Here is a 17158-nt window from a genome sequence, read left to right as displayed (position 1 = left end):
TTATTCACTTAAAAAGTATGTATGTATGAGTCATGACTATTAATTGGAGTTCACAGAAAATCCCAAATTCTATCATCAAAATATCAAATGCAAAAGAAAATTGACTCTCACCGTCCCACCAACCTTAATTACATCATTGAAGGATGCATATATAGCTCCTCATTAACAGCACTATTTGTTTTTTCTCATTTATTAGCGTGAATTTCTAATCTCTTGTAGAGTGAAAAAAAATGTATCGTGCTGTCGTGACTCACACGTCGTGATTTTGGTCTTGTGTTGTGTTGTACCATCATTAAGTTATTTTTTCATGTGTCGTGTCGTGCTGTGACAAAAATATCAAGAGATAGTTACAGCACGTGAATGATCTCGCTGCGTGAATCATACCGTGTTTAAACATGCCGTCACCAAACGTGACTCACGTGGCCATTTAATCATAATTTAGATTAGTGTATTCAAAATTTACCATTTCATCAAGATCTAACGGTCCTAATTACATGTAACTCGCGTGACTACGTGTTGTGCTGTGTCGTGACTAAATCTTTTGCGTGTCGTGTTGTGTCAAATTTTTTAAAAATAATCACAATACATAACACGCGAGTCACATCACGTAACCGATACACACTACAACAAAGTAGACACTTTTTGCGAGAGAAAAAACGCTTTTACGATGGTCGTCCGTCGCAAAAAGAAAAAGCTAAACAATGAGAGTAGTCCGTCGCAAAAAGTCACTTTTTTATCCTCGCAAAAAATGTCCCATTCTTGTTGTGACACATGCTATGCAGTTCCGTGCCGTGACCGTATCGTTCTTTGACGGAACTCCGCCTAGCTATTTTTCCCACTCTTGTTAAATCGAACGGTTCAACTTGTATATCAACAATTAAATGATACATCTATAAATGTACTCGCTTCGCTCCAAATTGGGTCAACTACATGTGTTTATGTAGGGTATATATTGAATTTGCCTGTTAAATATTGGGGCCAAGTTGGGACTAGCTAGGGACACATAAGCCGAGAAATTTCCTCGGCCGTAATTAATATTGGCGTAAATAATACATTGTGGGCCAAGTCCAAAAGTGCTTATCAGATAGACCAAATCTCAACTAATTTGAACTTACATTATTTTATATTTTGTGGGGGTTATATTTGGAGGATAAGTCTTTGGGACTTAACCTCGGTACATATAAAGTCAATTTTGCTGGGACCAATTGATAAGTTGTTGAAAATATTAATTTCTTCTTAAATGCAAGAAACAAATGCCAGTTTTCTTATAATAAAGATGCAATGAGATTAATTCAATCCGTTCATTCTAATTAAATAGCATCAGATAATGTGCAAATTCTGAATTAACAATTTTTTTTTTGTGCGTGTGTGTGTATGCGAATCGTGTGAACTCTTTCCACTCTTGTATTAATTTAGTATAGACGCAACAGGAAGTCAAACAACTTTTTAGATTATTAACTCTTAATTATACTTCAGATTAAAAAAAAAGATCTTCAAAAGTTTCTGTTAGAATATGATAGAGATTCAGATAGACTGGGTCTATTGGAACACGTACAATTTGGTAGATATTAAATATTGAAAAGAAGTTAACATACATGTTGAATAAATTAACTATGCCCTTGCCATAATTATAACTAATGTATATTAATTAGTCAACAAAGTGAAAAAAAGATAAAGAAGCCTGTATAAATAATATAAACGAACAAAAACAATTAAAGATACATATCAGCTATAGCATAATTCTAGGGTTGACTTGGCACAGAGACTTCAGTCTTAACGCTTCTACATCAACAACTGAAGCTTGAGCTGTTGTCAAAAATGATGATTTGTCTATCCACCATGAAAATTGAGATACTTGGACTGAGTCTCAAGTAAAAACAAAACATCAGAAAAGGAAAGAAAAAAAATAAAAAAATTATAAGTTCCATGCAAGTAGTATCCAAATTAATAGAGGAATTATAAAATGAACCAATGGATTCACACTAGCTAGCTAGCCATGCCTCCGGTACTATCTTTCAGTTCGACGGTCAGCAAGTGCTGACCGGCGAACCCAATTAATCAACGCTTTGTGGCCCCTACTCCTTGTCGGTGGGCCCTCTCCCGGACCACTCAACTCCACAAAGCTCGCTAGCCTCTGCATTGCCAAATCCAGTGTTTCGGTTGATATATTTGCAAAACACACACGAAACCATCCGGGCTCAGTGCAATGGCATGAAGAACCAGGAGAAACATTGAGGCCGACATCGTAGACTATCTTCTTCCATAGCTCCATTTCGCCATTGAAAGTCTTGTCCTTTAAGAGATGTCGCATGTCCACCCAACAGAAGAGTCCTGCATTGCTCTCCAGGCAACGTATCCCGATCCCCGCTAGCCCTTCGACGAGTTGGTCATGACGAACTTTAATCCTTCTCTTATTCTCTTTCATGTAACTTGCGGTGAAGTGTTTATCCGAGAGCAACATGGCAAGGAGGTATTGTGTTTGAGAGGAGATTAAGCCAAAGCTAGACATCTTTGTTGCAGCTGCTACGACGGCCTTATTAGAGGAATAAATTGCACCGATTCGAAAACCCGGTAGACCGAGGTCCTTGGAGAGGCTATAAACTATATGAACCCGGTCCTCCACGTCATCTTTACGCCCCTTGATAACTTCTGCAATGCTAATGAACTCTGGGGTTCCAAAGCTGGTGCCAGAGTATATCTCATCGCTGATAAGATGAATGCGCTTAGCACTAATGAAGTTCACAAGGATTTCAAGCTCGTGCTGTGTCAGCGTGGTTCCTAACGGGTTTGATGGGTTCGTGACCAAGACTCCTTTCACCCGCAGTTTCTTCTTCTGAGCCCTAATGCATGCCTCTTCGAGTGCACCTTTTGTTATCTCAAAATTGTTTCTGCTTGAGCAATGGATTGGAATGATCTCTGCACCAGTTCGCCATTTAAGGTCTCTGTCGAACCTGCAATTATATCATATATGTACATTGGTCATTTATACATCATTTCTGCAAGATGCCAAGATCTAATATATGAACTACAGTTACACATATACTGTCACATAGGACCCACAGCTTACCCTGGATAATATGGAGTTGGCACAAGAAAAGCATCACCGGGATTTGTTAAACAGAACATAAGTATCTCATTAGCGGAAGTCGAACCGGCAGTTAGTACTATATTACTTGGATCAAACTGGACTTTGTTTCCCCTTAGCTCTGCCATGAACTCAGCAAGTGCCTGTATATATACATGCACAGAACTCGTTAACAATGCAATTTGCCTGACAAAAGGTGCATATTGATTAATAGAAATAATTTAATTTGTTCTCTTTCAATAAGCATTTACATTTTTGAAAGATGGCAAGCCATGGTAGTCTTGGAACAGAGCTAGCTCACGAAATACCGATGCACCGTCATGTTTGAGCCCAAGCACATCCGGATTTGACTCGAGCCATGACTCGATCAGATCAAATGACAGCTTCATTCAAAAAGAAAAAAATATATATATAGTGAGAAATATTTTCAGCACTGCAACACAATAAATTTGCTCAAAATGACTCTACTAACTTAATCGAGTATATATGTTGAGAAAATTTAGAAAAATATATACCTGATTTTCAGCAAGGCCCATTTGGATGATGCCACGTGGGTTGGTGGTGGGATGGTAGGGGTTCTTCTCATACTCTTGCCATCCTAAAAAGTAAGAGGAATCCTGGCCATGTGAGTTGCGCGCTGCCTTCGTTGACATCATTTTCCTTAATTTTCTTTATGTGCAACTAGCTTATAATTAATCGTGTCTCTAGCGTGTACAGTGTGTGTGCGAGAGAGAGAGAGAGAAATACGAGAGATGATGAGAGAACGAATAGGATTGCACTTGAAGTTCCTTCTTTTGCACTATTATATAGAGTGGAAGCTTGTACGGCCTTTTTAATTAAATTGTTTTTGTGTTTTTTCTTCGGTTAATATATATCTGATAAACAAAGAGCATCGAAATGGACCAACTAGCTACATGTATGATCTCCACCGTCGGATGTAAAATGAACAGTCTATTTTATATCTAGTATGACCCGTTGTTTTATTACTGGAGAGGAACAAAAAAACAGAGGAGCGCCGACAACGCACACATACTTGTAGCGCGCTACAGTGTTGTAAATAGCGGGATGCCGTTACTGTTTAGAAAGAGACTAATATGTTTTTAGTAGCATATAAGTCAAAATGTTGCCGGTTCAAATTTAAAATTTTAAAATTTAAAAAGTTAATCTGAACCGCTCCATACTAATATGTGCTTGGAGACCAAATTTTACATTTTTCTGAATTTTTTTACTATTTATTAAGCCACTTTGAAAATCGCTGATTCAACGGTGACTTCTGATTTTACTGTTTTTGTTTTGTTAAGCCGCCGTTAAAGAAACTTTTACTCTTGTACAAATATATTTTACTCAAGAACCCCTGCATGCATTCTTTTGTTGAGCAACATCCTCTTAGCATCCCGACAAGATAAATTTTAGGGTAATTAGAGAATAATGTAGCTTAATGATTCAATCTATCGGTTTGTACAATAACTTCAGATCCAATTTGTTGGTATGTACAATAACTTCACCATCTATGTTGAATGAAGAAATAATAGAATTATTTGTTCCTATTTATCTTCAAATTTAGTGTATATTTTTTTATTTGTGTTGTAAATAATCCTGAAAAAACAAAAAAATATGTATGCTTTGACAAGCACATAAGGTTGTTGAATTCAAGCGGTCATTTTTCGTTGTCTCTTTTAATATTATTATTTTTTTGTCTCTCTATTTAATCTTATAATATGTGCATTGCAACGTATGGAGACAATACTAGTATTTTATAATGTATAATATGTTTAATATATTTATTTGTTCGTTATATTGTTGGATTAAACTATATAAAATATCAATTTATTCAATAATTATTCATTATTTGTTAATTATTTATTTTTTACATGTTAATCTTAACGAGTAAGCAGGATAAATATAAGGTTCATACCTTTTTTTTTGGAGTAAAATAAGGGTCAAGCACTTAATTTTATAATAACCGTATAAGGTTAATACTTAACGGATTAAGATAAGATAAGAACAAGACTAATATCTTACGGGTAAAGATAAGCTAGGCAGCAGTAAACTAATTTAGACGTATCCGCACCGTGTCCGTTGACTCTTCTACTCTCAAGCTTCTTGCATTAGTTTCATGACTTGACGTCTATTGAAGAATTTTTGTTAATAAATATATATGTAATTAATGGTGTTTTATAGCAATAAGCAGGGCGGGATTCAGAATTTTCATCGGGACATAAAAAATATCGAATTGGATTTAAACCCATTAACTAATTGAGTACTCGATAAAACAATAATGATTTGACTTATACTTTCTACTTCTCTGATTTGTAATTTTCGATGCCCTAACATATCATTCTAATTACCAATCATAATTCAATTTTTTTTATTGTAACGCTAAATTTAATCTGAATTATAAATCAAACATCCAGAGGAGGTAAAAAAAAATTTAGAAGAAGACAAAGTCGATCGGAACTGATAGATAACCACTAAAACTCAAAATCCAGAGGGGCCCCTGCCCCCCGGAACCATGTGAGTCCACCTCTAGCAATAAGACGGAAATATTACAGTGTAATCCAAAGTAATTTAATCTAGTCCAAAAGAAGTACATTGATTAGGCTATAGAGCCATTCCAGAGGAGAATGTGTTGGCCTAGCTAGCATGAGTCTCTCTAGCTTCTTTTGCAAGAATTCATGCTTCGAAAAGTATTCATCTTAATTGAAATTTTCTCTTATTTACTTTATGCATGGATAGTGTTATATATTCTTATTGAAAGAGAATTCAATCAAGATTAGTACATCCAATTTCTTTATTTTCTATTAATTAAAAATACATACAATTTACTGGTTTAATTTCTTTTCTTTTTTTAAGTGGCTATTTGTTGCTTTCATAAGGTACACATACCTTCAATTTTGTTGAATGACTGAACAATTAATATATGACAATAAATTGATATCAAATGGATCTTCTTAGATTTTGTTTACGTTGGTTGAAATTTCTTTGGGAAGGGGAGCTGTATGGATGCGAGGTGCATGCAAAGCAAAGAAGTGTCTAGTAAAGATGAATTTATATAGGTAATGTTTTTTTTTTTTTTTCCATATTATCCGTACATGTATTAGTGCCAGGTTGACACAATTTGGATAATTGTGTTGGAAATCTAATATTTGCAAATTTAAATGTTATTTTTCTCACTGCAATGTAGCATCAACGTCTACTTTTAAATGCATCCATATATATATATATATATGTGTGTGTGTGTGTGTGTGTGTGTGTGTGTGTGTGTGTGTGTGGATTTGGCTAATATGCTATGGGTAGCTAAGAGGACTCCCGTGCGACGGCTCAATATTCGACTTTTCAAAATTCTAATGGTCGATCCGAATGGCCGATCCAAACCTTTCATCTTGTTCTCCATAATAAAAATATTCGACTTTACAATATCCGTGCCCGTATTCCGTATTCGTATTCAGACAAGATAGCTACTACTCAACATTTTGGTTTAATTTGGCAATAGAAAATTTCATGCTAAGCTGACATAAAATTAAAAAATAATTAGAAAAATTCAAAGTAACCTGACATTTTTGTCCTTGTATCCATAAAAAAGAAGTGAAATATCACAAACTTTTTTCATGGACTAGAAATAATATTTACCTAGCGGTTTTATGCCGTTTTATATTTGGGCATTTTTGTTAATTTTCCTTTAAAAAATTGAAGTGGATTAGAACCATTTAATTGGCTATTATATTTGAACGTTAACGTCTCTATCGGACACTTGGCAACTTGGCAACTTGGCAATACAATTTGCTCTCATTAATACTCAGATTTTCCCCTGCAAATCATTTTTGTGTTGGAAATTCATCACACATAATTAGAAATTCGTAGACATCGGTACTAATTTTGGGTCTATATGGCGAGCCTGACTGACCTTTGAGTGTAGACTGTGTACTCTTCTCTAATGAAGTAATCGGATCATCTGCTTCTCTGTGGACAAAAAATTTTTGTCCCCGAAGTCATTGACAAGTGAATCCGAAATAGACTTTGAGACAAAACTATATTTGATATTTAAATGTTAAAACCTATCCTGAATCTACCTGTCAGTGACTTTAGGGACAGGAATTTTCTGCCTACAGAGAGACAGAAGATTTGGTTCAACGAAATAAAATAATAATGAAGATGATGATGGTTGATACTCCAATTTTTATACTTCTACCGATCTAATTTAATTTTTATCTCCTCATTTTTTTGTCTGGTAATTCTTGTATCATGCTTTCTAAAACTTTTTATGAGTTAGACATGCAGTTCGGTGAGGATTATTGTCAGAACAATTTTTTTTTTTTGTAATTATAAATAAGAAAAAAAAGTTGATGAAATAAATCAGACGAAATGGGAAAGTAGTAAAATTAAGTATTTGATATAATTTTTTTGTAAAGCACGTGCGAGACATTTATAGTAAGAGGATATTGCTATTTGCTGCGTATATAGTTCGTTCTTAAGAAAATATGAGCATTTTGAATTGAAATTTATCTATTTTTTGCTCAGTCAATATTAGGCCTATAATAATACTAGTAATAGTAATCAGAGTTGTAAAAAACGTCCGTTTAGACCGATTAATCGGTCGATTAGTCGTTGGCAGTGACCAAACCGTTACAGATTTTTCTAATTAATAGGTCGATTATTTTCGATTATTTCCGATTAATTACTTGCCGATATCATGTCCATCCGAGGAGTGCATACCGTTATTTACAACACTGATAGTAATAGTTAAAATAAATTAATTAATTTATACCGTTATTTACATCGTTATTTACAGTACTAGTCGATAATATCACAAGTAGTTCATAAAAATAAAAATAAATTAATTAATTGTAGTTAACTATATTTGTTATTCTGTCGATCACTTGATTTAGTATAAAATGAACTTAAAAAAAATAATAAAAAATTACCTGCATGTATTTATCATGAAAATAAATAAGACTACCAATGATTTCAACAAAATATTTGGATATTTATGAAATTATGTGAGAACAGGACTTGTGGGTATCCGGTTAAATGAATAGCATTAGTCATAGGAGAAAGATGGATCATTGCTTATCTCCAAGTAACGTCAATATCAAAATCAACACATCACTCCTCCTCAAGTTTTTCTATCCTTGACAATATAGGAATTTCAAGATAAAATCAACCTATTTTAACTAGACGGATTATCTGTACATGCGCCATAAAAAAATCCAGCTATAGTTTTCACCAGTGTTGTAAAAATGTTTGTTTAGGTTTGATTAGTCAGCTGATTAGTTGTTGGCGGTGACCAAATTGTTATGGATTTTTTTGACTAATCAACTGATTATTCTCGATTATGACCAATGATTTCCGATTATTTCCGATTAATCGCTTGACAGTATCTTGTTCGTCCGACGACCACATACCAGTATTTACAACACTGGTTTTGACAATACAAAAGTTTCACAGACACCTTGATATATTCAATACACAGGAGCTCCTAAATTTATTTATTTCTGGGTTTTTTTTCCAAATTTCTCACTCATAATTTTTTCTATAATTCTTAAATAAAATCATAATATGCGTTCTCAGCTCAAGACGTTTCTATTATAGAGAACTTCATATTTTCAAATATTTATTGTCTAAGTTAATTTTAAGTATAAAGCTTATGGGTAGTGTTCGGCAAGGGTAGCTTAGGCTTCCTTAGAGCTCCTTAGTGCTCTAAGGAGTCTTAAGCTTGCCAAACACTTGCTCCTTTGCAAAGCTTAAAACTACTTTCTTAAGCTTCCTTTTGCCCACTTTCTTAAGCTTGCCCCAATTTTTAAGCCACCATTCTACACGGCTTAAGGCATTAAGCCTCCTTAAGAAAGCTAAAGACTCACTTTCTTAAATTTATCTTGCCAAACACCTCTTCCTTAGTGGAGCTTAAAATTTAAGCCAAACCAACTTGCCGAACACCCTCATGGTGTCCAAATATTTGATTACTAAAGGAAATAGAATTCAAGACTTAATTAGAAACGAAAAGGAAACACAACAGTAAGGATAGTTTGGCCGGCCATTTTTATTAAGATAAAAGATTTATGTCCACTGGGTTTTGTCCACAATTTGTCTACAATCTTATCTAACTCCCGTTCCAATTGTCGGTCCCCACCTTCTTGTAACGACTTCGTCTTGCTATTTAAACACCCGATTCCTCAAATTAGAATTCTCAAAACTAATCACCTGATCGAGTCTCTCATCTACGCCGCTCCCTCTGCCACTGTTCTTCCCACCCGTCCCCCGTCGCCTCCTCGCGCCACCATCCCCATCTCCGTCTCGGTCTCAACCACACCTAAGCCTCCGGCTTCTGTTCCTCCTTGAATTTCCATTACCGCTCGCCGGCGCTTTCTTCTCTCCGACGGAATTCTCTGGTATCTCTCTTAGATTCAAATGGAGAGAGACGATCTAAGAGAGGTGATCTAGTGGAGAGAGATGAGAACGAGGCAATCTGGAGGAGCAATCTAGTGGAGAGAGGTGAGAACGAGGCGATCTGGAGAAGAGAGATAAGAGCGAGGCGATCTGGAGCATAATCGGGTTATTTTACAGTATTCACTTTGTAGTTTTACAATATGTATCTTGTGGTTTTACAGTATTTTTCTTCTGTCATTCATTTTTCGTTCGCAATGACTATTTTTTTTAATTACTGACTCGGTCTCGTTGTTTAAACATGATCGCGACGGAATAGTGTATTTCGATCGGATAGAAGACGGCGATATTCAAATCTAGTAAGTTTTTATGTTGAATTTGTGTTTTTCATTGTATGCAGTAACGGATTTATCATTTTGACTGAATTTTTATCTAAATATTATTCGTATGTTGTAATTTTGTATGATTTTGTATTGTCTGTTTTTTACAGTACATATATATATGAATTACAATATATATGTCTCATTTTACAGGGTATCAAATTGTTATGAAAGTTTCTGGATGTTTGAAAATGTGAAGTACATTTTTTGTAGGATTTGTTATTTAAGTTACAGCATTGAATGATGAATTTTACAGTATTGTTGCATATTGTTTTCATATTGTACTGTTAGTTTTGTGAAATTGTGCATTTTGCAATCTGTTATGAAAGTTTCTGGATGTTTGAAAATTTGAATGACATTTTTTATAAAAAAATTTATTTAAGTTACAGCATTGAATTATGAATTTTACAGGATTGGTGCAAGTGAAATAACACTTTTTCTTTATGTTTGAAAATTGTTATTAGATTGTTTTACATAAGTTACAGTTTTGAATTAGGAATTTTACAGGATTGACGCAAGTCAGTTTTACATGATATATATTGTTATTTTTTAAATGTTATATATATCATTTTATGTTACAAATGGGTTTGGTTTACGGTATAGGTGACAAATTTTACAGTATATAAGTAATGTTTTGATATGCACTTTGTATTATTTTTTATGATATGTGTATGTTACATTTTATATTAAGTAATTTACAGTATATAAGATATACAAATACAGTGTTATGAATACATTTTGATGTACATCATTATATTTTTTTTTTGTCTACCATTCTTTAGTATTGATTTTTATAGCTTTGCCCCAATGGCTTTTGATTTGAATGAAGATTTGGCAAGTGAAAATTCAAGCGTGAGTAGTGTTGCAGAAATTAGGGTTGTAGAAATCGATTTAAATGCCGAACCCGATATTGTGGGAGATGTAGGAATTGAAGAATCAGCAGAGTCAAACATTGTGGTGAACAGATTTTGTGTGTGGTGAACAGATTTTTTGTGTGGTGAACAGATTTTTGTTGAACAGATGATGGATGTATGTATAGATTTAGAAATTTTACAGTATACATGGTATTATTTTATAGTTTATATTTTGAAATTTTACAGTATACATGATTCTTTGCAGGTTGGTAGTTTAAGCTGTAATGTAGCATTTTTTACATTTTATCTTACAGTATACATGATATTATTTTATGGTTTAGATTTAGAAATTTTACAGTATACAAGATTTAATTGAAAATTTACAGTATTATTTGAAAATTTTACAGTATACAAGATTCAATTTTACAGTATATAAGATTCAATTGAAAATTTTACTGTATACAAGATTCAATTTTACAGTATACAAGATTCAATCGAAAATTTTACTGTATACAAGATTCAATTTTACAGTATACAAGATTCAACCCAGTGCAGACGCTAATAACTAACTCTAACTGCCAATAACCGTTAATAACCGCTAATAACTAACTCTAACTGCCAATAACTTCCTATAACTGCAATTTCTAAAAGTACAGTCTGAAAGTACATTTCTTTTCTCGTTGCAATCTTTTTCTAACTATCATGGGACCACTTCAAATAGTTGTGTGATATATTGTATAATTATACAGCATGTAGAAGTAATTTTACAGTATTCGCGCAAGTTAAAGCTATGGACAAATGGTGGACAAAAGGCTGTGGACAATTAGATGCTTCCTTTTATTAAAACCTTAAAAAAAGTTTTTTACAGATCTGCCTCTGTATTCGGGTTTTTTTTTAAATTGCCTTGATCGCCTGGCCCACGGGCGGCCCACCCCTCCTAGCAGACCACTCGGGCCAGGGGCGGTCCACTAGGGACCAGACCGCTTAGGGTCTGGGTGGTCCTCTTTTTTTTTAGAGAGATCTTAATATTTTGATTTAAATAATTTTGTGAAGAAAAAGTTTTCTTGTTTAGAGTGTATGTCAAAAAAGAAGACATTTGATATATTTATGAAGTGATATCGTAACTCTTTATAACTTTGATTTGGTTTGTCAGTTAGATATCACAAATTTAAAGATAACACTAATTAAAGACTTGGCCTTGATTCAAAAATTTCCAACCTCTGACAACTTGTTCATCCTCTTCTTTTTATTTTTGGTACTAAAACAGTAGTTTAGAGCTACTAAAACTAAAATATATTAAAATCTCAAATTAGATCTCTGTCCATACACAATGCACCCTAGACTAATATCTTGTATGGTACCAAGTCCAAACTCAGCAGCCAAGCACTAAGCAAAGGCCATTGGTATAGTGCAATGCACCCAAAATATCAAATTTGACCTCTTCTGGTAAATCAACAAGTCTGGACTGATGCAGGAACCAAACTGCACAAGTGATTACACCAGCATGTAGAGCATTAAAAATATACATAATTGACACAAATTTCAATTTATTTGAATTTTTCTACAATTAGTTATGAATTTTCAAAGTTCAGCTTTTGAAAAAACTTTAAACAGCTATAGCTTTGGCTAGGAAAGTCAGATTTGCGCGTATGACCACTTTTCAGAAAGGAGGGAATGAGACGAATCTGAATATCGTCCCAAAGGAAACCTCCGGGCATCAAAAGCATCAGAATTTCAAAAAAACATCGTTTAGTGCCTCAAAAATTCAGTTTAAGTTTTCGTTCAACGGTAGACATACAATGATCGGTATTTTGTTTAGTCAAAAGCCTAAGAGATTATTCAAGAATTATTCATATAATTATTTTAAAATGCATTTACTATTTATTATGTTTGTTTGCCTATCTCCGAGTAAATGGTATATGTTGACAATAATCAAATAATCCAATTATTCTCTAAAAAAATGGTATATGTTGACAATAAGCAAATGGTATATGTTGACAAGAATCAAGGCCAAGTCCTTAGTGTTATCTTTAGACTTGTGATATCCAACTAACAAATCAAATGAAAGTTATAAAGAGTTACGATATCACTTCATAAATATATCAAATGTCTTATTTTTTGGCATACACTTTAAATAAGAAAACATTTTCTTCACAAAATTATTTAAATTATTAAGATCTCTCTAAAAAAAAAAAAAAAAAAGAGGACCGCCCCTGGCCCGGGTGGTCTGCTAGGAGGGGTGGGCCAGGCGGTTGGGGCAATTTTAAAAAAAATCCGAATGCGGGGACAGATCTGTAAAAAACTTTTTTTTTTAGGGTTTTAATAAAAATGGCCGTAGTTTGGCCTAATATGATTTAATGTCATAATTAATTTGAAATTGAAATTGAATTTGTATTCAAATTTTGAATGCTAAAACAGCATTATAAATTCTAAGTTTTGGAAGGATATAGAAATTTTACCACTTTTCATTAACCTGGTACAAGTATTTAATGAGATTCAACTAGAATCCTCGTCATAATAAAGTTCTGTTATTTGCTAAATGTTCTAAAAATAGAAAAAAAAAATGTTAATTGTTAACAATTTCGAAATAATAAAGAAAAAAGAAAAGAGGGATAGGATTTTGCAAGAAAAGTTTGGAGATAGTTTTATTCAGAAATCAGTTATACAGGAAATTAAAAAAAGTGGCACTATATGCAAATAATGGAAAACTCATCCAGAATTATATATATGAAATAGATATGTCCGATTTATATTAACATTTATATGGACAAATATTTTTTGAGATAAAGATTGAAGGTCGAGTCACTCAATTATTTAATATTCAGAAATAATTCCTCCATCGATTTCACATCTTCTGCATTAATTAAGATTTTGAGTTAAGCAATTGGACCGTTTGATTAAGATCTGGACCAATCCATCCGTGCCAATACAGATCGGACAGTCCGAATTTATTCTACATTAACTCAAATTCTGTGTTAAGAGTTAATGCAGACTATAAGAATTCACCATTTGAGTTTCAAATATATGACTTTCTACAGAGAAAGCATTGTCTCTGTTACTAAATTAAAGACTGATTCTTTATAGATAAGGCATTGACTTCAAATAAGACTTTGAACAAAAAAAAACACCATCAAAGAAAAAATGAACTTGTGTTGTAAATTGACACCTCTCTTCTGAAGAAAAAAAAGAAAGAAATAGAATTAAATTTGAGATTTTAGGTGAACCGACATAATATAAGAATGGGACTCCACTTCACGCTGCATTTGACATCAGCAGAAGAGTTGACACTGGACCTAAAGTGGTCAAAGACCGGGGGCGGGTAGTCGGTGACGGTGTCCTTGTTGTCTCTAAGCTGGATTTTATTCTCATTTTTCTTTCAAAATGTATTTTCATGGCTTCTTCTGAGGCAACTATTAATACCATCTTCACTCCGGTATCTAGTTTTCTTTCTTTCTTTCTTGCTCAACTGCCAACTGGCTGCTGACCTGACCTCTGTGACACTGAGCTTTCCCCTTTCCTCCAATAAATATTGTAACTCGATCAATTACTAGGAATCTGCGTTCTCTGCGTTCTCACGCGGCGCCTATAATGCACACAATCTTTTAATACTAATGCGGATTTAAATCGGACGGTTCATATTTTAACTTAATATTTGAGTTAACTTAAGATGATACAAATTCAATTAGTAAGGTATAAGTTTAGTTTAATTATTTAATTCGATTAATTTGATCGATTAATATGAAAAAATATAAATTAGAGTTTAGTTGGTTAGATATAAATTTTCTAGAAAAAAAAAGTTGATTAAAACCCGACAAAACTTGTGTATGTTATTTATATATAATATATGAAATTCGGTTACGCTACTTATATAAATCTAGTGGAGGGTTCAAATGGCACTTTTTTGTGCCATAATGTTATAAATTTTTACACGTGCATAGATAAAATGATGTAGATTATCTCTAACAGTTTTATTTTGATGTTTATGTTTAAATTTTGAGTTATTAATGTTTTAAAAATAGAGATATAGTGGAGGCACAAAAAATAGAGGCATTTGAAACCTCCTCATAAATCTATTATGACATATACTTACAAGTCATCTATATGTTATCAAAGTCTAAACGACAATTTCAAACCGCTCAAGCCGGTCTCCTTCTTGAGAGCTTCTTATACATATAAAACTTTAAATTTTCTAATTTATGTAGTATCAATCAACCAGTCAAAAAATGAAGATTTTTGTATGCATCTTAATGCATTATTTTCTATAAAATATATATTTTCAAAATTTCCAAAAAGAAAATAGTAAAAAAATATCCAAGGAAAAAATAAAATTTGTTTCCAAGCACATTTTAATATGGAGATCATGTTGAACGGCTCGAATTTCTCATTTGGACTTTAAAAACATATACATGACTTATAAGCATATATCATGATATGTTTATATAAGTAATGTAGCCAGACTCTAATATATGAGTAATATAATATATGAGTGACGTTATGGTAATTAGTAATAAGTGTTGGGTTTTGACGGTTCAAACTCATTGATTAAGTCTGTTGGGTTTTGATGGTTCAAACCCATTTATTTGCTTAAGCTGCGGAAAGAGTAAAACAAAAATTTTTACATCTAACTTAAGCTACGGATTAAATGAATCAAGAAAATCCGTTTAATCCTATTTACAGATCTACTCCATAATTGATTTTCTAAATCTTTAATCTATTTACCAATTAAATAGATTAATATAACAATTTATACCTTGTTTCCAAATCACAGTTGGAATGCAGACCGAGTGAGAAGAGCTACATCGGGAATGACTCGTCTCAGAGCATCAGACGTCTGATGCCTCTATCGATTATCCACCAGGACTAATCGGAGAGCGGTTTATTTCTTTTGCCAGAAATACTATAAACTGCGGAATTCTACAAAAACACTATTCACGAAGAAAAAGACGAAAACCCGTAAACACGAATTTTTGATTACTCAGTTTCACAAATAAGCAAAACTGACATACTGCGAAATTCGGGAAAATACTATTCATTGATCCCGTAAATATACTTCACAACAACCCGCAAGATTATACGTCAACTACGTATAACTTTCTTTTCTCAACCGAAACACTATTTGGGAGAGAAACCGAGAAAGAGAGAAAATACCGATTCGTTTCGACACGAAACGATACAAGTGAATTAGTGATTTCTCTCTCTACACCTCCACCCCTATTTATAGGGTTATATGGCGGTTGCCAAATGACCGAAATACCCCATGAATAGTAAGGAGGTGTGAATAGTAAGGAGGTTCGAAAGTGAAAAGACCAAAATGCCCTCGGTTGGATAAACATGATGACATGTCATGTATGGATAAGGATGATGACATGTATGGATAAGTTCTAAAGTGAAAAGACCAAAATGCCCTCGGCCCAAATCCAATTAATATCCGTATAATTATTCTGAACAATTATATTTCTTGCGGTTGTTGTTTCGGTAACTTTTATACAATGTAACGTGTACATTTATAAATTAACCGTTGTTTCTGCTTGTCATTTTTATATGACATTGATAATTTAATTATATCACATATAATTAATTATAACCATCTTACTATTGATCATAACCAATTTATAATCAATCACAATAAGATTCTCCGATTAACTCCTATACGGTGTGACCCAATAGGATCTGTGTTATGTTGGTAAATAGAATTAAAACTGTTTTAACTTCTATAATCATGAGCGGCATCTGGCAGAATACATCATGACCATCCAATTACACAGATGATGCTGTACTGTACAATATCACGATCCAGTAAACAATTTACTTGTGTCAGTTCTTCTGTCTCATAGCTATCAGATCAGTTTCAAGATAGATGTGTGTCATCCTTGCTAACTGGATCTTTTCTTGATCTTGAGCAGATTATCAAATATAATTACTCTTGTAATTATACCGCATGCAGATAATCTAACTCTACCAAGGGGCCCAGTGATGCTATAGCTCGTACAAAAATACGAGGGACAATAGTACTTTTGGTAAACCATCATTTCCTTAGCTAAGCTATACATATGGAAGTGCTACCGTTATGACTGTTTTTTACGGACAGCGTTAGATAACACTCACACATACACATCTCTTAGCTAGAACGATGAATACCTCATACTGTAGAACTTTATACTGAATGAAAACATTAATGACATGAACACAATTCTATTCAATGTTTCATTCGGGGTCTGTCAAATATCATGTTCCTAGAACATGTATCTATGTGATTAAAATGACATCTCGTGTCAATGGTTTGTAAAACTTAACCATCTTTTAATCCACATACTAACCTAGTAACGGTTAATTAGTGTTCCTGCTAATTACCTTGGTCAGTGACTTTTTAAGAGTATATATCATCTTAATTATGGAGTTTCACAATTCCAGTCATGAACTCGAAATGATCCATAATACAATAATACTCAAGGCAACAA

The 17158-nt window shown here is 33.4% G+C and overlaps 1 protein-coding gene across 1 annotated transcript; it reads right to left on the bottom strand.

The window, feature by feature from the left end:
* Positions 1-1685: 1685 nt before the first annotated feature.
* Positions 1686-3821, bottom strand: ACS9 (1-aminocyclopropane-1-carboxylate synthase 9). The gene is made up of 4 exons (XM_078315092.1): positions 3601-3821; positions 3337-3468; positions 3068-3228; positions 1686-2951 (listed from the first exon to the last, which is right to left on the bottom strand). Exons 1-4 carry the CDS (start codon positions 3739-3741, stop codon positions 2009-2011), a joined length of 1377 nt encoding a protein of 458 aa, XP_078171218.1. The 5' UTR covers positions 3742-3821; the 3' UTR covers positions 1686-2008.
* Positions 3822-17158: the final 13337 nt, after the last annotated feature.

Source organism: Carex rostrata, chromosome 14 (assembly GCF_964058835.1).
Source record: "Carex rostrata chromosome 14, lpCarRost1.2, whole genome shotgun sequence".
In the NCBI taxonomy this organism is placed as follows: domain Eukaryota; kingdom Viridiplantae; phylum Streptophyta; class Magnoliopsida; order Poales; family Cyperaceae; genus Carex; species Carex rostrata.
This window is presented reverse-complemented; position numbering and strand designations above follow the sequence as displayed.